Here is a 23,411-nt window from a genome sequence, read left to right on the forward strand (position 1 = left end):
CCATTATAAATTACTGATAGTGGTACTCAAACAGAATGAAGAATGTAAATGGAACTCCCTGAGTTTTACATTAAAATCTATGTCTTTAGGAGAACAATGTTAATGAAGATGCTGTTTTGCTGTTTTTAAATAAATCTGACACCAAGTTAGGGCATCTGTCAGTGTCTTAGTTACTTTCCAAAAGTTCAAAGACTCTAAACAGATAAGCAAGTTTTTAGTTGACTTTCCTGCTTAACAGTGTCAGTAGTTGAAGACCATACTATGTCTTTCCCTAACATGGCAGGTGGCTGAGAAATCTGCCTATTAACCTCCTTCTCAGGGAGCATCTATTATTTGCATAAAATCACTTCTCACAATGTGAAAAATGATTGCTACTTTCTTCAGAGGCAAGAAAATATTTTATATTGCATGTTTAAGAATTTCAAAATTGTTAAAGTATTTCTTATGCTTAATTTTTAACATTCAGTTTTGCATAATTAATTTATTTTCAAAATGGCCTCAATTCTAGTCTATTTTATTGTCAGAGAAAGAGCAAGTATTTGTTTGCTCGGGTGTTAGTATCTGTTATGACGTGACACCCCACCCCCAACCCCCACCCTCCCATTCACTCCCTTTTGGTTTTCAGAAACTAAAAGGTGGTCTGGAGATATGTAATAAATATTTTTTTAATATTGCAGTCATTGAATAGAAAATGAAAGTTTCTGTTAAGTTAGCATTGTGGTTACTAAAAGTTACCATGAATCTCTACGGGGTTTCAATCTTTGAGAATGAATCGCATGCAATTCAAAGTCTTCTATGTTACTGAGTGAACACATGGTCTCTGAAGATACTGAAAGAGCATGAGAGTTATGCACAGCCCTAAGGTCATGGCTGCTGCCAGATCCTCCCCCCAGCACTGCATTTGCAATAAGCATAAGAAATAGGCATGAAGGTTCACCAGCTCTCCTGGCAAATACCCACAAGTCTCTTTTCCAAATCAGTTCCTGATACTCAGTTCCTATGTGTGTCGCTCGTCTCTCTTCAAACCAGGGTGCAAAATGTGTGATACCAACTCTGCTCCATCCTTCTTCTCATATGACTCCCACCCAACAAAACAAGTAATTTGAAATCGCCAGTGGTTCAAATGACAAAGAGATTTCATTGTACTGAGGGACCGCAATGTGCTGGGTTTTTTTTCATAACACACACAGCAGCATGACACAGACTATGAGTCAGTCATGATACTATTGTGTGAAAAGGAAAACAAATACAACGCAGTCGAGTATTTTTTTCATTATGATCAGTATTTTTCTCATTATGTCCAGAAGGGTTAAGAGACTTTCCCAAGGTAATATGGATTAGTCTCAAAGGCAAAGGAGAGAAAGTAGGGCTATGAGTCACTTTAAAAGGGTCTTGGCTTTTTAGAAGGAGAAAGAAAAATCCTAAGATTTCAGCATATAAAGAATTATTACACTGAGAATGAATATCTGCTTATATTTCTCCCTCCCCTATGGAAACAAACAGGCTTAAAATACAGCATGTGGGAATTAGGTTAAGCACAATTTCTAAAAAGGAACACCTTTAAAATATAAAATAAAATATGCCATAAGATAGTGACAGCCTCAGTAGGTTCCGGAATTAATAAATAATTAAAATAAGTGAAAAGAGGGCTGGATAAGAATACATCAGGTAAGATTGTCTCTCTTTGCAACCACTGTTCCCTCTACTGAAAAGCTTTTCCCTCAGGTCAACTCAAGGCTCTCTCACTCACTTCTGAGTGACATTGGAACAGTGACATTTAATAAACTGTCACCTCCCCAGAGATGCTTCCACTGGCCATCCATTCAGACGTGGGCAACAGAATTTCTAGAGAAAGACAAACATGGCAGAACTGCACTTGCCCGATTTCCCATTCCTTGGTGCCATGATCCAGCACTGTTAGGTAAGTCTCAGCACTTGGAGAGCTCAGAGACGTTGCTGCCCCAACCGCACACACCAAGCCTGCATTCGGGGGATTTGGAGCAAAGGCTCTGAGCGGAGGTCACTGTAGCAGCTCCTTGACTGCCATCACCCGCACCCGCCCGTGTCCAGAACAGCCAGGACACGGACACTGACTTTCTTGGATAATCTGTGACCAGGCTCCTTCCCGATCAGCCAACGTGCAAGTTCTGGGCATGCGGCCTGGGCAGCATCAATATTTTTAAACGCTCTCCACGGGATACCCAAGTGAAATCAGGTTTAAGAACCACTGGACTAAAATAAAATATAAATTTCATTACCCATCTTCAGATCCCTCTCATTTTCCCAAGAGTTTGGCTCCTCAGGGAGAGAGAAGACTGTTTTCACAAAGATAAGAAGAATACTGAGAAAAATCAACCCTGCACATGTACACACACACACTTCAGTTCATCATATCATTTTTTTTCCGTTAAGAGCTTCACGTTTCTTCATCTCTCTGAGTACTCATGCCACGAAACAGGCAGCTGAATTCAAGACACCACCAATGGAATTTCTGGAGAAAGATAAATATGGCAGAACTCCATTTGCCCGATTTCCTCCTCTCTTCAGTACGACTGCTCTAGCAGCTTTGGCGAAATGTAGGAAATTGGAGTCTGAAAGGCCCCCAGTGCACCCAGCTAATATCCTCCACTGAAGATAAGGCTTTCTAAGTCAAGATCAGACACTGGATTGCACGGGCCTCCACCCCTCTCAAATTAACCACTGCATTAACAAAGGGTGCTTGCTGGTTGCCTACCCCAGGTGGTTGCTTTTCCGTGGGGGCTACATGTAGAAAGGGAGGGTCTGTGACGAGACTGAGATCAGGTAAGCTGGATGCAGCAGGCAGGTGAGTCAAACCCTCAGAGAGGTCACCCTTTCCTCTGACAGCAAATGTTAAAGACATTGAGGAAAAGAACTCTGGTTCTGCCAGGTATCTGTTACTGGCAATTAATGAAGTTTACCTTTGGGGAAACGTTGGTGCCAGACTTTTGCACTTGAACATGACAACGAGCAGTGCCCACTTTTGAACAAGGAACATACAGGTTTACTCAACAAACCCTCTTGACCTACCTTACTTTGTTCATTTTTTCCCTTTCTTGCAAGCACAAAGTAAATCTAAGCTTGATACTAATGTCACTGTTTTACCCTAAATGATTAAATGTCTGAAAGGAAGGGTTCGGTTTTCTAAATTGCCAGGGTGTGTCGTTTACATGTGTCCATGTTAACACCTTCTATGTCCTGGATTGTCATTGCAAACTCAGTCAGAATTAGGACATTCCAATAAACTGGCAAAAAAGGTCACCTATCACCTTCAGAGAATGTCTAAAAAGATGACGATGATGATGGCAATAGCTAACACTGACTAAACACTAACTATGTGGCAAGCACTGTGTCAACATTTTTACATGTATAATTATCTTTAATCCTCTTACCAAGCCAATGACAGGAACTACTATTATGCCCATGTTACAGATGAGAAAACTAAGGCACAGAAAGATTAGGTAAACTGTCCTGAAGAGACATCCATTGTGATTTTAAAGCTTTTTGGTAGTAAGGACATAAAGACATCTTTCCGGTGGGAGCCTTCCCAGAAAAACCCAATAAATTTCTGGTGAACTGTATTAACTGCTCCATGATCTGGTCCTGACTCACCTCCTTCCCCTGCTTCCCCTCCCATCTCTCAGATCCTACTGCAGTCAAATTCATTGACTCACTCTACTGCAAAATGGAATTCCTCCACATCCCCAGGCCTTCCCTCTTTCTCTATCAAAATCCACCCATCATCAAGTTCAAATACTATTTTCTCTGCTCAGCCATCCCAACCACTCAAATGTCGTGGAAGAATGTCGTGTTCCTTTAATTCCACAAGACACTCTCTGTCTTTAAGAAATATTAGGTGAGTGGTTATTTTTATGTCTATCTCACAGATACATAGGTCATATAAGCATACATTAAACTCCTTTCTGTATAAGCATAATGCCCAGCATATTGCACATGCCTAATCAATATTTTTTCATGATCATTTCTTGAACCAAAAAAGTTCAGACTATCTTATGATGCCTGCAGAGCAAGCATGTAAACAACAGAACTGTTGAGGACAGAAGAGAGCTACAAAGTTTTAGTTCTGTTCCAGCAGTTGGTGGGAGATGTCTCTACCCAGTTCCCCACAGCAAACTTTAAACTGGTTCTAAACTGGAGGGGCTCTGACGACTGCTCTCCCTTCTGAAGTGCTATGGCAGGTACAACAGGAAGGACTGTGAGTCTTTGCCTGCACGTTTCCATTCCGATGCAACCACAGGTAGCAGTAAACCGTTGTATTCTAATTTTCTGACCTCCCTATGACAGATGGTAGACACTTCTATGGCACTGGCATAAGAGTCGGTAAACACAGGGCCACACACTTAAAATGCGCAGAAACAACAGATCCGATTTTTAAAGTCTATTTCAAAAGAATGTTCAAAACCCAAATCTTGAGTGACAGAGCCAGGCGTTATGCTAGTGAACATATAAATCCCCACCTGGGAAGTACCAGGGTATCACCTGCACAGTCAACAATAAAGAATTGAAGGTCTTCCTTTAAGTAAAGACTAAGGCAAGGATGGGAAATGATTATGCAATGTAATTCCCCTTTTCTTCCTCTCATCACGAAATGAGCAACTGTCCTGTGTGTGTGTGTGTAAACTGTTTAAATAAGAAGCTTCTGCTCATTCTTACATTAAATATGAGAGAAGAAATCAAAATTCTCATTTCACAAGCATGGGATCTTTTTCATAATATAAAGCCAAGTGGGAAAATAAAAGAGAATGAATGCCATCAGGGGACAATGACCCATGACAATTATACAATTCTGCAGGCAGGCAGTGAGGACCAGCGCCATGGAATACAAAATCTTAAGATGCAAAATTTATTTATCCTTGAACTTTCTTTTGGACAACTGCTCAGGGAAATGACTTGCTTCCTTTGCTTGACATAAAAAAAAAATTTAAAATTTAGGCAGCAGCTCTCTAACTTTGACTCCCAGGGAGCTGGAGATTGAAGCTGCCATCCTTAGAACAGCTTTTAGTCAATCTGAAGACCATGTCGTGGCATCTTTAAGTGACTCGCCACGAAGGGGTTACTATCCCACTAGCAGGGTGTCCCGGGTGCAAGGTTTATTATGTACACTTTCTTCCTTTAATTGCTGATTCAGAACCCCTCTCAACATTAAGGAGTGACCAATTCTCCTTACTGACACAGATATGAGACCACAAAAACATGTCTACTGTGAAATCACCTAATAGAAAAGGCAAGAAAAAACAGACAATGGTGACTTTATCGCATTCAAAATTAACGTGCTAGTCCCTCTTCTAACTTACTCTAATTAATACAGCCATGCACTCACAACATGCATTTCTAGCACAGACCATGAGCTGAAAACTGCTCAACGAAGTCTCGTTTCCTTAAGCTACAAAGGCTCTGCCACACTGCTTCAGGCTTCGGGAACAGCAATAATGAAAAATGAGATTGCAGGTGCATACCTTAACCTCCTGATTGGTAAAGACCTCGACGTCCACCACACAGGCGACCAGAGTGGAAACATCACAGTCCATGCTAGGGGCTGGCATTCCCCCTCCTGCTTTTCAAAAAGAGTTAGGCAGCCTCCGAGTCGTGCGTGACAGGGTGATGGGCAGAGCCTCCAGGTGGATGGCGCCGTGGCCGGCGGTGCTGTCTTGCCCTGGACACCGCCCGAGCTCGGCACCTGGAGCCCACTCCCGCTGCACGCACACAGCCTGCCGCGTCTGAGGCAGCACAGCAGAGTCAGGAAGGGCCGGCTTTCTCATGGCAATGACATCACCACAAAGACTGACACCGGCTGAAGCTATTTTTTCCCCCCCATGCCTTTTATCTCTAGGCAGTGCAGTGGAGCAAATTGAACATGATTAGGTGCTAAATCTGAACTCAGACTAAATCAATTCAGGCAGCGCTAGCTAGGAACTGAGTCATAGCTGTTGTTTCAGCCGAGTGCTTATGTTTGCAAAAAGCAGGGAGGAGAGGCTGACACCAGAGGCTCTGTTTGGCGAAGGGGGTGTGGGGGGGGGGAAGAATTCTGCAGATGAGCCTCCTGAGGTTAAGGTGTGACAATTTTTCTGCCTCCGAGATGAGCAGGAAGTTGAGACATTTTGCAAATTGCTTGCCTTCTGTTAATCGCCCTGTACTGCTCAGAGCTGCCACACATGTTCCGGGCATCCTAATGCATCCCGGGCACCGGCTGAATAGAAATCCATTCTCGGAGTGACTAAAGAGCTAGTCGTCAGTCATTTAGGCAGCCTGGTAAGAGGAGATAATTAGAGGTTTGTGAAATTCTATTTGAAGCCCGTAAGTGCAGACCAGTAACTCTAAAAGCACTCTTCCAAGCTCGGCATTTCAGGCTGTCTCCAAGGTCATTCAAACCAAAAGTGGCTCGTGGAAAAGAGTTACAGCAAACGTCTCCTGTGGGGACAGATGGCAGAGTCTAATGGGCAAACGCGTAGATGTGGGTCACTGTCAGCGCTTCGGGGCTCTATTTTGCCTGAGACTCTGAACACATCCTGTTGCTTATTCTCTTTTTCTGATTGTGAACCCTTGTCGGGCAGGGCCGTGGATAAGTCACCTTTAGATCTTGAGCCTTTAGCACAGTGCCCGGCATGAGAACGCAGTCACTGCTTAATGAATGAACAACGGACGAGGAATAGGCTTCTTTCACATCACAGTAGGAGTGAGAAAAGGAGAAATGTCAGATTAGTTTTCATTTCATTATTAGATATAGAAGTACCTGTAGAACTCACTAGCATTCTAGCAGGGTCTGTCCCCAGGAGGAGTACAGTTGCATCTTTGGTGACCCTCAGAGTGTCACAATTTGTAACAGACTGGCGCCTTTCTAACACATGAGTGAGCACAGTGGTCCAACTCTGCACGCAGATGAGAGAGGTGACATTCCTCACTGAAGGTAGAAGTTTGGTCATCGGTCCTCCCTGGGCTACATCTGAGCCTAGTGTTCCCCTCAATAAGGCATTTCCCACGCTAAATGAAGCCAGTCCACAAGCACAAATATTTAGACTGATGAGACTGTGTGTGTGTCACTTACTGTGCTGTCCAGGGCACTGTGGGGAATACGAAGGCATATATGCAGACAACTGAACTAGCCCTGCAGAGCAGTGATTATGTGCAAAGCTCTGCACCAGATGCTATGAAAGATTAAACGATGAATAAGCGAAATTCACAATCCTCAAGGGGCTTACATTCCAGGGGAGGAGATAAGACATGCAGACCAACGCCTACTCGATGAGGCAGAGGTGAGTGCGGAAGGACAGCCGGCATTGGGTGGCAGCGCTGGAGGAAGAGCAAAGGACAATGAAGGGAGCTGTGGGAGAGCACAGGAAGGCGTCAAGGGGAACATGACCTCTGCCCTGATCTTGAAGTATGGGTAAGACTTTGCTAGACAGACGGGGTGAGGAGAGCCCTCCAGGTAGGAGCGACAGACTAGAAACGTCCAGAAGAACAAATAGGGTACTTGGGGGACGAGGCACATTGAAGGTTAAATTTGACTGGAGCTGGGGGTAGACAAGGCAGCAAGAGTCAGATGACTCAAAACCATAAGGGGCCCTGGATGTCTATCTGGTCAACCATGGAATACCAGGCAAAGTTTTTGAGAAAGTTAACGGGATCTATATAGACATAAATATAGCTAAATCGTACAGATGAATATGATTCTGAACACCATTAATTCAAGAGGCAAAACAAAGAAATAGCTGTTTTTTCATATGCTGTGGCATATGCTAAAATATTTTTTTTAAGGTTTCATGGCAGTGGCGAGCTGGTGTTTAACAATCAGCTCTCTGGAAAAAAAAAAAAAAAGCACCCAGTGTGTAGTGTTGCTGTCTGTGGTGTAAACAATCTTATCATGGCTGACTTCAGGCAACCAACACGAAGTCCCTTGAACGCAAAGTTGGAAAGTGATGCCTGTAATCTATTCACACCAGCTGCTCGAGCTGCCTCTAGCTCACCACGTTTCATTGTCATTAAAACATTGGTCCGCAGCATCAAGGAGCATCAAGGCAGTAGGAGCAATGCACTATAATCACCGGGCTCTGCGAAGTACTTCACACTTCCTGTTTAGGAAAGAGCTATTAAAAGACACCCATGTGTTATTTCAAGAAAAAGAGCCTTGCTATAATAAGTCTTGGCAGGAGGACATTAGCCTATCCAGGAAGCAGAGCACAGCTCAAAACCGTAAAATAAGTAGTTTTTCTGATGTATCCTCAGTTTCTCCTTTCTCATTTGTTTCTGCCCTGAAGATTCCTTCCTATACTCAAGAATCCACCCGCTTTACACTTTTCTTTTTTAGAATGTCTTTTCAAGGACACAGCTATCAATTCATTTATATTAGCACGAAGTGACTGATAACTTGTAGCGTTATCCATCACAGAGGAATCTGTATTTCAGCAGGGGACTGAATCTTAAGTTGAGTATATGGTGTTTTTAAGCTGGAATTATAAGGCATCAAGAGCATATAGTGATTCTGAAATGAAATTATTGGGGGGTTTTTAATAGGCGGGTGCAACAAATTTGATGTACAATTCAACTGGCTATACAAAACACTCATTTTCCTAGACCAGGGCCCCTAAGACTTCCTGTTTCTCTAGAGAAAATATACTTCTTATAGCTAGGGGATGACTGGCAGCCATGGAAGTGTCTGCAGTGGGTACAGAAGCACCCTGGCTGAGGGCCACAAGGCCTGACATGCCCGGGCTCCTGCCTCCTTTCACTTCTCACCTCAGGCCACTTTGCCCTTTGCTCTCCGTGTCCCAGGCCCACTGGTCTTCTTGGCATCCAAAAAAAAATGCCAAGCTCATCTTAGAACCTTTCCACTCGCCATTGACTTTGTCTGAAAATACCCAGGTCTCTCATGGAAGCTGGCTCCTTCTTCTCATCCAGCTCTCAGCTCAGACATCATCTCCTCGGAGAAGTCTTCCCTGATCATCTAAAGTAAAACGTGCACACATGCATGTGTGCACGTGTGCACGCACACACACAGCATCGATCACTATCCCCGTGCCTGCACTTCAATTCCTAACGCCTTTCACTGTTTGAAATTACTCTGTTCATATAGCTCTTTACTTGTCGATTGCTTGGTCCCCAACCAGAATTTAATCTCCACAAAAGCAGAGATTTTTGCCTATTCTGTTCCCTGCTGTATTCTTAGGGGCTAGAAAATGCCTTACACTTAGTAGGTACACTAGTAAATATCTGGAGTGTGAGTGGATAAGTAAATGGATGGATCCTAACAGGCAAGTGGAGGGACTGCAACCACAAGAGATGGCTCCTGATCTAGGCATGTCAGGAAGGGCTGTGCAGGAGGACACGTGGGCTCTGAGTTCAGTAACCACATCGTCTCTGCCAGATGAACCCGCTGGCACAGCTCTGCTCAAGAACACCCTTCCCGGCTGAAGTGGCCAGAAAGTCTTAGGATTCATCCAAACCGCTGCTCTGCCCATGACTGACCAACTGAGGATATGAAAGCAACATGATACAGACCAGGGGTGTCAAACTCATTTTCACTGGGGGCCACACCAGCCTTGTGGTTGCTTTCAAAGGGCCGGATGTAACTTTAGGACTGTAAAAATGTAACTACCCTTAACAGTTAAGCGAGAGCTTGGCACTGCCACCACGTAGAAACAAGGTGCCAGGCAGGATAAAACAAGGTGGAGGGCCGGATTCGGCCCTCAGGCCTTGTGTTTGCCACCTCTGATGTAGACACTTTAGACAAAGGCCACCTCCCTGCCCCTCAGGCCAGGCTGTTCTCTAAGAGGGTTGACAGCTGAGCTGATGCACTCACCTCCACCTGGGCAGGAGAGGATGTGCCTCTTTCAACTCAGAGGCCAGCAGCCAAGTCTGTTTTACTAACGAGCATAGATATTCCCATTACAATGATGGGTTGTCAAAGGCTTCACTCCTTCTATGTGTCTTTTTGGATCACTTGAGTCTGTTTATTATAGAACATTTCGAATTGTTCAGAAGTAGAGGGAATACTATAATGAGCTTTCATGTACCTACCACCCAGGTACAAGAATAACTTCCTCTCTGTCAGTGGGTCGACTCAGAGTGTGGTTCCCAGACCAACAGCAGCATCGATACCACAGGGAAACTCGTTAGAAAGGCCAATTCTTGGGCTATACCCAAGGCTGAATCAAAAACTCTGAAGAAGGGATCCGTATCTGTAATTTAACGAGCCCTCCAGGTGAATCTGATGCGAGTTCAAGGCTGAGAACCCCTGCTCCATGTCCCCACCCTTTCTCCCACTCACCCCAGGTTATTTTGGAGCAGATGTCTGACATCCCATCATTTCATCTGTAAATATTTCAGCATATGTCTCCAAAAGACAAAGGCTCCTACTTTGAAATCACAAGCGCTATCATCATGAAACCCAAAAAGCACGAATAATTCCTCAATACCATCAAATATCCTGCCAGTGTTCCCGTATCACTAACCACACTGCAGAGGTTCTCTCTGCTCCCCGTCCCCTCCCCAGGCCCATTCTTCTGCTTGTTCCCCAAACAGTTTTCCTTGAACTACAGTACCTCTCGCATCTCTTAATCCATAGGGTCCTCCCTCCAACTCTTCTTTCTTTCTTCCTTGCACTTTCTTGTTGTTGAAACCATATTTGCTCTGTAGCATTTTCCCCAGCCTAAATTTTCTTCATGGACTCCACAGTGTCATTCCACCCATTCCTCCACTACCAGTAGCTCCTGTTGGTTAGAACCGGAGGCTTGCTAGATTCAGGTTTGGCAGGACTCCTTCCTACGTGGTGTTGTGTACTTCCGTCAGGGGCTGCATGTAATTCTGGCGGTCTCTCTTTTGTGGTATTAGCAGCCTTTCCTGCTTCAGGCCTGGATTCACTCTTTCATTAGGCATTCAACCTTTCAACACGATGGTATTTCTTCTTCGTTTATTCATGATTATTCCATCAAAAGGAACTACTTCTCTCTACCATGTAGTTACCCTGAGCTACATTTTTGTATGACGGGCAAAATACACACTTGATTCTTTTCCTTCATTAACAAGTCTGTTGTTGATGTTGTTACAAATGATGTGTTCCCTTATTATCCGTCAAAGAAGATCATTGAGGGTTGTTTTTAAAGTGTCATTACGGATTCACTAAAGGTATTTGAGGGGTTTAAATCCTTTGTAACTTGCTGTTGATGCTTCAACTGTCCATCTTTGGCTGATGAGAGCCTGACTGACCCGGTTGGCTCCTGTGTGTTTTTGACGCAGTCCCGGTCATCTTTGAGGGGGACGCTGGCACGACACACAGTTCCAGGCTCATGCTGTCCATTTCCCGCCTCAGGTAAGGGATCAACCATTTCTCCAATGAACCCCAGTTCCATTTAGTAAGTACTTCAACATATTTTAATATCCTAATCAATCTCTATCTGTACTTAGCTATATAGAGAAATGCTCCTTGCACTGGGTTGGTTACTGTTTACAAACCTCTTTTAGTGGACAGAGCTGGGAAATACACAAATATATTTTAAAGGTGGCATACATTATGAGTTCAAACTGATAATTCCCATTCAAACACAGGACGACTGCATTTTTGCTGAAACTTACCCATCTTATATCTGCATCCTCTTGCTTCCACATCAAATACCTTGATCCTTACCAGCAACATAGTTACTCACTTGCCTTATCCTATAGTATGTGTGCAGCAGCCTCAGAATCACATTATTAACACCACCAGGTACAATTTAAGATATTTTTTCCAGAATCTTTTTTTTTTGTCCTTTAGGTATAGCTCATAAAGGGGGTACAAATTTTTGTGTTTTACAATCATTTGGAATAGCTCCTCTGTTCCATCAACCAGATGCCAAGTTAGGTTCATTTGTTTCTAAAATGTTTACTTTCAGAAATGTTTACTTTGAAAGGTTCATTTGTTTCTAAAATGTTTCTAAATGTGTTTACTTTTTTTCAAAAGTAAAATCTTTTGATTCATAAGGATTGCCTTTCCCATGAAATTTAATTTTGTTTCATAAAAAATACTACATGGCTCAAAAATCAAAACCAATCTACAGAGAAATCTAGCTTCTATTCCTATATCCTATACTCCACTCCCTCCCTATTGGGTCATTGTTATTTTATCTTTATATTTATGCATTCTCTCATTAAAAAAAAATATTAACCGATCCGGTCAAGATGGAGGTGTAGGTAGACATGCTTCACCTCCTTGTACAACCCTAAAAGAATTACAACCAGATTTCAAAACAAATAGCACCCATAACCATCAGGAAATCAAGCTGTATGGAAATACGACAACAAGGATTTGAAGAAGCCACCCTCATCCAGACGGGTAGGTGGGCAGGGTCCCGGAGACAGCAGAGAGGCAGTGCAGCGGTGGTGGAATGCCGCTCCCACATTCCAGTATGGTGGGTAAAAATCAGGAGGGATACCTTGGGAGTGGGTGATCCCAGCCCCAGGCCAGGCCACACAGCCCAGGGTTCCAGCACCAGGAAGATAAATCCCCATTATTTCTGGCTGTAAAAATCATGGGGGTTGGGGCAGCGGAAGAAGCTGCTGGATTTTCACTGTTTAAAGGGCCCACACGGGCTTAGAATGTATGCAAACCCACCCACTCTAGGTCTCATCACCAGGGCAGCACCTGGAAGGGTGCCAGTCGCATATGGGAAGTGGGCGAAGTGACTGGAAATGAGGTGAGGCCAGTGCCGGGCAAACCTCCAGAAGCCAGGCAAGGGCATTTTCCCCTCTCCGAGCCTGCCCTTCACACAGAACCACAAAGCAGGGAAGCGGGTTGCACCACCCTGGCAATTACCTAAGGCTCTGCCCCACACAAGTGATAGGTGCCTTTTCTACGTATGCCATGCTACTAAGACAGGGGGTAAAAGCAGCTCTACCTAATACACAGAAATGAGTATAGTGAGGCTGCCAAATTGAGGAGACAAAGAAATATGGCCCAAGTGAAAGAACAGAACAAACCCCAGAAAAGGAACTAAATGAAATGGAGATAGCCAAACTATCAGATGCAGAGTTCAAATCACTGGTGATGAGGATGCTCAGAGAACTCATTGAGTATGGCAACAATATAAAGGAAGAAATGAAGGCTACACTAAGTAAAATAAAGAAAAATCCACAGGGAACCAACAGTGAAGGGAAGAAAGCCAGGATTCAAATCAACAATTTGGACCACAAGGAAGATATAAATATTCAACTGGAACAGAAAGAAGAACAAAGAACCAAAAAAAAAAAAAAAAACCCACAAAAACCCCCAAGGATAGGCTTAGGAGCACAACTTTAAATGTACCAACATCTGAATCATAGGGGTGCCAGAAATGGAAGAGCAGGAAATTGAAAACTTATTTGAAAAAATAATGAAATAAAACTTCCCTAATTTGGTGAAGGAAATAGACATACAAGTTCAGGAAGCACAGAGAATACCAAACAAGTTGGACCCAAAGAGGACCACACCAAGACACTCATAATTAAAATACCAAAGATAAGTAGAGAATCTTAAAAGCAGCAAGAGAAAAGCAGATAATTACCTGCTTAAAGGGGTTGAGAACTCCCATAAGGCTGTCAGCTGATTTCTCAAAAGAAACTTTGCAGGCAAGAAGAGACTGGCAAGAAGTATCCAAAGTGATGAAAAGCAGAGACCTACAACCTAGCTTACTCTATCTAGCAAAGCTATCATTTAGAATGAAGGGACAGATAAAGTGCTTCCCAGACAAGGTAAAGCTCAAGGAGTTCATCATCACCAAACCATTATTATAAGAAATGTTAAAGGAACTTATTTAAACATATAAAAAGATCAAAGCCATGAACATTAAAAAGGAAAAAAATTCACAACTATCAACAACTGAATCCAAAAAACAAAGCAAAACAAAAAAACAAACTCAGCAAACAACCAGAACAGGAACAGAATCATAGATATGGAGATCATTGGAGGGTTATTACCTGGGGGGTGAGGGGAAGGGGGACAATGGGAGAAAAGGTACAGGGATTAAGAAGCATAATTTGTAGGAACAAAACAGACAGGGAGATGTGAAGAATAGTATAGGAAATGGAGAAGCCAAAGAACTTACATGCATGACCCATGGACACAAGCTAAGTGCGGGGGTGAGGGGGCTGGGGGGGATGTTGCTTGATGGAAGGGAGGTACCAGGTAGACAGGGGCAAAGGGGGAAAAAAGTGGGACAACTGCAGGAGCATAATCAGTAAAATATACTTAAAAATACTAACCAATATTCATGAATGTCATTTTCCTTCCCTTTCTTAAACAAATAATAGCATACTTGGCATATTTTTCTGTCTTGCCTTTATCACTAAAAAACACGACTCTATGGGGGTGGTCAGGGGGTGGAGAGAGTGAGCGAAAAGGGAAAAGGACTCATGGACATGGACAACAGTGTGGTGATTGTGGGGGTGGAGACCTACAGGGGGGTAAAAGGTAATGAAAAAAAATGCAATCAATCAATCACTCAATCAATAAATAACATGACCCTAGAGAGCACTCCATAGTAATATGTAGAAATACCCCCATATCTTTTTAACAACTGTATAGTTTTCCACTGTGTGGTTTAGTAAGTTTTTGTAATTAGCCCCTATTAATGGGGGCCTGTTTCCAGTCTTTTGCTATTTTTAACTACTTTTTACAGTTTAATAGTTTATTTTTTATTGTATTTTCCCCTTTACCATTTATCCCCCTCATACCCTCTTCCACCTCCACTACCCCCCTCACCCCTGTAGTTACCACACTGGTGTCTGTGTCCACGAGTCCTTTTTCCTTTCCGCTCACTCCCTCCACCCCTAACCCCTGACCCCAGAGCTGTCAGCCTGCTCTCTATCTATGGGTCTGCCCCTGTTTCGCTTGTTAGTTCGGTTTCTTCATTAGATTCCACCAGTCCACCGTTCTCTTACAGCTGTCAGTCTGTTCCACGTTTCCATGTCTCTGGTTCTGTTTTGCTTGTTAGTTTATTCTGTTTATTAGATTGCACTTATAAGTGAGATCACATAGTATTTGTCTGTCTCTGACTGGCTTATTTCACTGAGCATAATGTTCTCCAGGTCCATCCATGTTGTCTCAAAGGGTAAAATTTTCTTCTTTTTAATGGCTGAGTAGAATTCCATTGTGTAAATGTCCCATAGTTGTTTAATCCACTCAGCTACTGGTGGACATCTGGGCTGTTTCCACATCTTCGCTATTGTAAAAACTGCTGCAAAGAATATAGGGGTGCTTATGTTCTTTCAAATTAGTGTTTCGGGTTTCTTCAGATAAGTTCCCAGAAGTGGAGTTGCTGGGTCAACAGTACAGCAATTGATAGACTTTGCTCCTCATGCCTTTTCATATTTTGCCATTTTATCTTTGGAACAGATTCTACAAGTGGAATTGCTGAGTTAAAAGGCAAATGTCTACGTAATTTTGCTAGATCCAGCCACATTCTTCTCCATAGTTGTTGTACCATTTTGCTTACCCAGCAACAATTTATAAGAAAGCGTGGTTCCCCACAGCAGAATGTGTTGGACGTTTGTCCATCTGGTGGGTAAGATGCAGCTATCTCAGCTAGCTTTGACTTGCATTTCCTTATAATGGCACATTTAAGGATCTTTCTATATGTGAACTATCTTTTCTCCAGTGACTTCAGATTCCGTGTCTGGCCCGAGTAAACAAAACATCCTAGACACCCACTGGCACTCCTCAGGGAGTTTTAGTATGCATTAATCTATTAGGAGCAACGTGGAGCATTTGTTTTTCTGTAAGAACCGTTTGCCTTTCTTCTTCTGTAATACCTTGCTCAGGTCTGGTCATCACATGCCAAACACATCCTCCTGTGGGGATCTTGCACCCTCCCTTGCATGGAGTGCCATTTCCCCCAATCTGATCAGGGCTCCCTTCTCCACGGCATTCAGGTCTCTGCTCAGATGCCCCTGCCCTGATCAGCTAAGTAGCACTCTACTCACTGTCTCCTTGCCCTGTTTTATCGTTCTCCAAAGCCCTTATCACTAACCAATGTTACATAGTTATCCGTGTCATTTCTGTCTCTCTCTCCCATCGGAATGCAAGCTCCAGGAGGGCAGGGCTCCTCTATCTTGTTCACTGTGGTGTCCTGCACAGTGGGAGCTCAATGGAGGCGTTTTGGGGGAATGAATCACTGAACGAGTGGAACCCTTTTGCTCTGAGAGCCAGCTGCTGGGGACATGGACCAGAAATAAGTCTATGAAATGGGCCCCTGGAAAGGAGAGCGAACCTGAGAAAGGAGGGTGAGCAAAGGAAGGTGCCTCAGTCCCTGGATGGCAGGGGAGCTCCCTAAGAAGTGAGAAGGTCACTGGAAGGAGAGAAGGAGGGACACAGAATGCAAACCCCCCCCCTGTCTGTACAAGTCCCAGCTAAGGGGCAACTGCCACGCCCTCAGTCAGACTCAGGGACTGTCCCAGTGAGCACCTGCTGAGGCCCCACAGCCACCCTAAGGCTAATCCCTGAGTGACACTCTGAAGAAGCCACTGTCACTTCTTCCTTGCCTCGCTCTCCTTCCCAGTTCCCGGGGTTTCCTCCCCGCCCTCATCCACCCATTAGGAAGACACAGTTCCCTTTCCCTCCTTCACATCTGAGCTGGATGGTGCATTTTGTACTGGGCAGTGTTGTGCCCAAGAAGCTGACACACTTGACAAGTTACAGGGATGGACATAGATAGGGTGTTTGCTTAGTACCCCGTCTTCTGGGCATCAAACTGTTCCTCCTCCTCCCCCCACCTCAGATTCATTTGAGGGAGGCTCTGACCAGGCCGAGGCAGTCAGAGTTGCGTAAGGATTTTCCAAACCAAAACTGGGTCAAGAGCGCCAGTCCCCTGTGGTGTCAGAAGCTTGGGACTATTGCTGGCCAAGTTTTTTAATCACAAAGCCAAATTCAGACATAAACAGACAAAAGTCAAGAAAAAGAAGTCCTGGAAGCATTGGAGTCCTCACCCTCAGCTGCTCCCGAGGCCCGGGGGCACCCTGTTGTTCTGTGGGTCACTTACTCAACTCTTCCCTTGGTTCCGTCAGATATTCTAATGTTAAACCAACCAATGCCTCCCCTTCTCTCCCATCCGAATTCAGATACTGTTGCTGTCACTAACAACCGGAAACGTCCTAGCTAATAAACACACACAGAGCCCTCGATTAAATAACAAGGGACCATAAAGTAGCAGATATTCCTCAGGGGCCACACATTCAGGTTCTCAAATGGTCCCATGGAGATGCTCTCCTTCCCCAATGAGACTTGAGGTGAGGGAGTGGCCCCATCCTAAACCTCCCTCCCGGGGTGACAGCAGAGTCGCAGGGTGGATTTCTGCAAAAAGCAAACCTCCTCACAGAACCGTCTCCACTTGCTTCACCCTATTCGTCTGCCCTACTTGCCTACCCTACTGTCCATCCTTCAGATTTTAGAGCTCGCGGCTACCTAGCTTTTGGCCACCTGCTTTGAAAATCTGTGTATTGATCTGGTACCTAACTTTGTTTGGAATGTCACATTTACTATTTTATCTTGGTCTCAGTTGAAACTTGGAATTTAACATCCTGTCACACTATCATTTACTTGGAGCTAACCTTGTGAATTCACTCTGCAAAAATCCATTAGCTCCTTAAGCTTCACAACAGGCCCCATTTAGAGATGAGAGAGTAATTTGCCCAAGGCCAAACAGCTGGGAAGTGGTAAGCTGGCCTCCAAAGTGTGAGCTCTTAACTTCTCTGCTATATAGACTGGAACGTTCTGGAGGAGAGAACACAAACACATCTGCACCATGGACAGAACTTTAGTAGTGGCGTCAAGGCTGGATTGGAAAGGAACGAAGGCAGGAGCAAAGGGAACTGACACCTCGAAGGAACTTTAGAAGGGCAGATATCAACTCGGCTGCATTTTTGATAGAATTGTCCAAGCCAGTGGCAACGAGGGACCACATTAGGCAAGAGCTATGCTGGAGACATTGTAGAAATACAAGAGAGATCTCAGTGACCACACTGGGTGGGGCAGGGGGGAGTGTCAGGGGCAGGGAGGGAGGTACGGCACAGCTGAGCTTTCATAGTCTTACCTCCAGTTGCAAGGGTGGGTTCCTGAAAAAGATGAAAGATCCAACCTACCAGCAAAATCAAGAAAGCCTCAAAGAAACAGGAGGGCATCTGATATGGACACTGGGGAAAACTAAGATGAATCAAGGTCATATGAGCAAGAGGCTTGTTTGAGGACCAGTGAGTAACCCATTTAGTTGGAATGTAAAGCCAAGCAAGGTGATGGTGAATTATAAGATTGGAAGGGAGAGTTGTGGGCACATAGCTAAAAACTGAATGCCAAGGCAAAGAGCAAGTATATTTCATTCAATTATGAAAAGTTTATGAAAAAGAAAAAGTGTGCACTAGGTTGAATTGGAGTGGAGAGGGATTGCCAATTTTGGTAATTCCAAAGTCAATGAGGGGCTGGATTATGGAGATGCAACAGTAGTATTAGGAAATGAGAAACACCATGGAAATAGAATGTTCAGGATTTAACAATTAACTGGCTGTCAAAGTAATGGTCGGAGTGGGGAGGCAAGCAGGTTGGAGGTACCAGGAAAAGGAGTGATGGAGGTAGGGAGGGCAGGAGGAGAAGAGACTCTAAGGTTCCAAGCCTGAGTAGACAGAGGTAACTTCGTGTGAAAGAGCTTAGTTACATAGGTGACCAGAGCAAATTGTGATCAGTGTTGTACATCCATGACACTGAGACCCAGTCCACATTCATTCATTTCAAACTTCAGCTATTATCATTAATCTTCACATAAGTAAGATGGCAAAAAGGGAGAGTAAGGGGAAAAACTCAGATTAAGACTTACAGTGGTAACGGGTACTAGTCTTTAGTTACTAGTTAAGGATGGACATGATTACAAAGCTCTTATAGTTCTGACTAGTTAAGACTTCACGAATTATTCCTTTTCACCCTATCCTGTTCTCTCATGCTAAAACCTAAAGCATGGGAAAAACAACATCAAATCTATGAATAATGAATGCTCCTTCTATGCAACTATTTCTACTCTCTGTTAGAAAGGTCTAGATTTTTGTTTGAGGTGTAAATACAAGGAGCATTTGTTGAATCTTACTCTTTATTGGAAATTTAAAAATTATGGAGGAAAAATAAAAAATACTTCCAGGAAAGCAATGGTACTACTTTGGGACCTGAACTTCTAATCTTCCCACTACGCCTGCTAGTCTTCTCATGCTCTCTGCTTCAACTGTGGCACCTCCTTCCACCCAGTCGCCTTGTACCACAGCCTCAGTCACCTCTGATTCCTTCCGTCAGCAGTCCACATCCTGACCAGGGAGTAGGGCTAGCTGGCCCAGGGGATCAGTGAGGTTGTCTGTCAAAGGGCTGTCTCTCTGACTGTGTCTTCTGAAGCTCAGGATCATTCTAAGAGAAGGAGTATCTAAGTTTGCCACACGGAGGGGGCATTAGAGAAGCTTTCCCTAAAGAAGTACCATTTTGCTGAGCATTAAGAGGCAGATGGCAAACAAGTAGGGAGATGACATTTTAAGAGTAGGTCAGAGCATAGGATGAGACACTATGAGTAGACCAACACTGCAGAAATTTCCAGACAGTGTTGAGGATTAGGGGTTAAAACCATGGAAAACACAGCTAGACTGTGAGGTAAAGGCTTGTGAGTTATGGGTAGGAGTTTACCTTTTGTCCCATAGGAAGAAAGAACCACTGAAGGCTGTAACAGTAGCATCTTAACTCTCCCTGCCTCTAACTTCACTGCTATTTAATCCATCCTGCAAACAAACTGTGGCCAGAGAGATCTTTGTACTAAGGAAATATGATCACCTTCCTGTACTTGAGAGTGGAGGGTAAAATTGGAACCAGAGCTGCACACATGCAAAGATTACACAGCAAGGCCTCGAATAACATCATTTCATTCAAGTTTTTTCATTATATCATTGATGAGGAAAAAGAGTCAATTCCCAGCGGGGCCATTGTCTGCGTGGGTTTTCTCTGGGTACTCTGGCTTCCTTCCCCATCCCAAAGATGTGCACGAGAGGTGAACTGAGTGTCTACATCATCTCAGCCTGAGGGAGTGTGGGCGGGCGTGATGCGCCCTGTGACGGAAGGGCGTCCTGTCCAGGGTGGGAGCCACCTGGTGCCCTGAGTTCTGGTCACTGTGACCCTGAACTGAAATAAGCTGGTTGTAAAATAATTATCTTACTTGTTTTTATTACTTTCTCACATCTATTTTAATGTTTAAGATTAGAAATGTTCAGGCTCTTTATTTAGAAGTTTGGTGATGTTTCTGTGACCAGATATATGCTGTAGGAACTCAACTCTTGTTTATATCAGTGCCTGTGGTAAAAATTGATTTCAATATATGTAGTTTTGCTTAATGTCACCGTTTCCAAGAACCTATCAATGAAGTGAAGTGAGGATTTACTGTAGTAAGCAATATTAGAAATCCAACAGGCAAATAGACCTCTGAGACCTCGTGCTGAGAATTTCCCATGCTGCCTTAGTAAAAGGCCAGCCTCTTCCACTAAAATAATGCGTATTACTTCCATATACACGATGCACATAAATCCATTATAGCACTTACCCAGCTGTATGGTTTAAATGTTTTATTGTATCCTCGGCACTTAGCACATTGCCCAGCATAAAGCAAGTAATCAAGATAATGTCTGACAAATGGATGAAAGAATGCATAAGTAAAAGGCAAGACAAGCTAATGCCATCCTCACTTCTTTTCATGAATGGATTATTTCTAATTCAGTCTATTTCTAGTAGCAGCTGCACGAGCCTCAGTACTTGGTGTTCAGCAGGAAGTCTCCTACCCCACCGCCCTTATTCTTTGTCTCCTTAGCTTTAAGAGCCCTGGAGACTTACAGAAGAAAAACTAAGAAGCAAGGCATGAGGCCTCATGTAATTCTGTGCATAGAGAGGGCTGAAAGTCCACTGAAGGTCATACTCCTTCCATAGCATAAATCTGTTACTGGAAAGTGCTGTCCCAATCAGGGCTCCATTCCCAGGCCAAGAGGGATCCTGTGACTGAGTTCTGGCCAATGGAGTAGGAACAGAATGAGTGTATGACACGCTCATGCTTGCCCTTAAGGGCTCCCTGCAGAACCCTGTGTCTCTTCTTCAAACTGATCTTTGGAGCCAAGTATTGAAGATGGCGGAGCCTCTATCCGCCTAGGTCTCTGAATGACTGCATGCAGCATTTCCGTCATCCTCCTCCCCGATCACACTCTTAGTGGGGTTTTCCATGAATGGGAAATAAGCATTTTCTCGGGTATGTCCCTGAGACTTTAGGGCATATCTGGTACAGCAGACAGCGTTACCTTAACACACACAGCATGCCTGTGTACGTGTGTGTGTTAAAGTATGTCTTCTCGGAATGCAAAGTCCAGTTTCCTACAGTGTTCAGAATCAAAAGCCAAATGGAAACAGAGCCAGAAGAGGATTTAATCCTTGGATGTGGAACTCCTTGATTTTAAAATTAATTTGAATGTCTTAAATCAGCAAATGAGCAGGTAGTCACATTGTTATTTGATATATCATGGTTAGAATGTTTCAAAATAGAGAACAAGGGAGAAAATGGTGGTGGAGAAAAGAACTGGAAAGCCAAAAGGGTAAAATGGGTAAGATCATAAAAGATTTTCTGGTGAAGTTCATAATTTTTTAAACAGCTGAATTAGTAATAGATACTCACTACCATTGGTGAGATTTCAAATAAATAAACAAATAAGATTACATGTAAGTAACATATATTATAAATATATTATGCTTATGTCACTGTCCCTTGCCAAGCTGCAGGCAGCTAAAGCTCTGTACTTTGTGACCACCTACCTAAAAATGGGAGGTAAGGGCATCCAGTGACTTGCTCTCTATTTCTGACCATTCTAAGGCTAAAGAATGCATCTAAAAAAGCAAACCTTCCTTTACTCTCAAATGACCCATGTATTCTTTCATTTGCCTCCCTTTTCAAGACGGTTGGTGGTCAGTCCAAAGGCTTGAACAGAGGAAGGTGAAGAGGAAGAGGGAAGAAGCCACATGCAAATGCACAAAAGGACAGTTTCCGGTAGAAGACGTCAGGCTGATCACACCCATTCTTATCACCTAGAGTGGGGTTTGGGATCGGGGTGTCTATTGGGCATGTCAGTAACTTTGGAAATGTCCAAAAATGTGGGAAATCACATTCCTTGACTAAGCTATGTCTTTTGAGTATTTCCATACAGTTGGGGTGTCAAGAATACAAAAAACAAGAGGCTCTCCACGGAGTACTGGTGCTAGGATCAAAGAAACAAGGGGCAAAGAGATTTTCAAGTTAGCCAGACTAATTCATAAGAATAGGTAAGGAGAAAGAGTCTCAGGGCAAGTCCCCCCCAAAAAATGAATATTGCACATTTAGGTGGAGCTTTCGTCTTTGGGACATCTGCTATTGAAAGCAAGGTGTAAAAAGACATAGAATTCCAGTGGTGAAATCATAAGTAAATTTATTAAAGAGGAAGTTTTCAATGAGCATGGCTCTGGGATATGCATTTAAATTTTTGGTGGTTTTATTTTTTAATCCTCATTCCAGGACATTTTTCCATTGCTTCTGGAGAGAGGAAGGGAGAGAGAGAAACATTGATGCGAGAGAGAAGCATCAACCTGTTTCATTCCCATAGGTGCCTGTACTGGTGATGGAACCTGCAACTTAGGCATGTGCCCTGACCAGCAATCGAACCCACAAGCTTTTGGTTACAGGATGATGCTCCAACCAGCTAAGCCACACCCGGCTGGTATTGTTATTTTTGGCACAGGATAAATGGAGTTTTCAACACTACGTTAGTGAAAATATAACTCAGAAATCTTTCTGGAATGCAGAAGCCTTTTTAAAAAATAAGCATAGAGAAACTTCCACTTGTAGTTAAATATAGAAAGTTGTAGGAAACCATTGTGCTACTCTCAAAAGGAAAAAGCCACACGCACTACACAATCACAAATTTTTAAAACCTTGTCAGAAGGTGATGAAAAAGAAACCTAAATGAACTGAATTCCATAACGTGATGAGCCCTTCACGTGAGAAAAGAAATATATGTCTGCTTTCATGTTTTGTGTGGGAAAAGTAATTTACCAAACAGGTATAAGGAGGAACCAGAGGAATCTTAATAAACTTAGAGTTCCACATGGGCTAGAATAATGGATTAGAATCCCATAAAGTACTGAGAGAAACTCTGTAAAGCCAATAATTTACCCAAACAAAAACTAAAGATCTGTAGGACAATATACAGTATTCCAACACATGTACAATAATGGTCCCAAATGTAGAAGACAGAATGATGCAGAAGAAATATATGAACAGATAATGGCCAAAATTTTCTCAAAATTGATTGAAGATATCAATGCCTAAATCCAGAAGCTCATTAAACCCCAAGAT

The 23,411-nt window shown here is 43.4% G+C and overlaps 1 protein-coding gene across 4 annotated transcripts in view; it reads right to left on the minus strand.

Moving 5' to 3' along the window:
* RCAN2 (regulator of calcineurin 2) overlaps window positions 1–23,411 on the minus strand; it is a 241,183-nt gene that overhangs the window by 87,452 nt on the left and 130,320 nt on the right. The window contains exon 1 of one of the 4 annotated variants that reach the window (XM_024557693.4): window positions 5,496–5,808. The exons of the other annotated variants lie outside the window; for them this stretch is intronic. Within the exon in view, the coding sequence (XP_024413461.1) occupies window positions 5,496–5,582 (87 nt within the window). The 5' untranslated portion in view covers window positions 5,583–5,808. Of the gene's footprint in view, window positions 1–5,495; window positions 5,809–23,411 lie in introns of those variants that run through there. 4 annotated transcript variants of the gene reach the window in all.

The sequence above is a fragment of the Desmodus rotundus genome, chromosome 11 (assembly GCF_022682495.2).
Source record: "Desmodus rotundus isolate HL8 chromosome 11, HLdesRot8A.1, whole genome shotgun sequence".
Taxonomy (NCBI): Eukaryota; Metazoa; Chordata; class Mammalia; order Chiroptera; family Phyllostomidae; genus Desmodus; species Desmodus rotundus.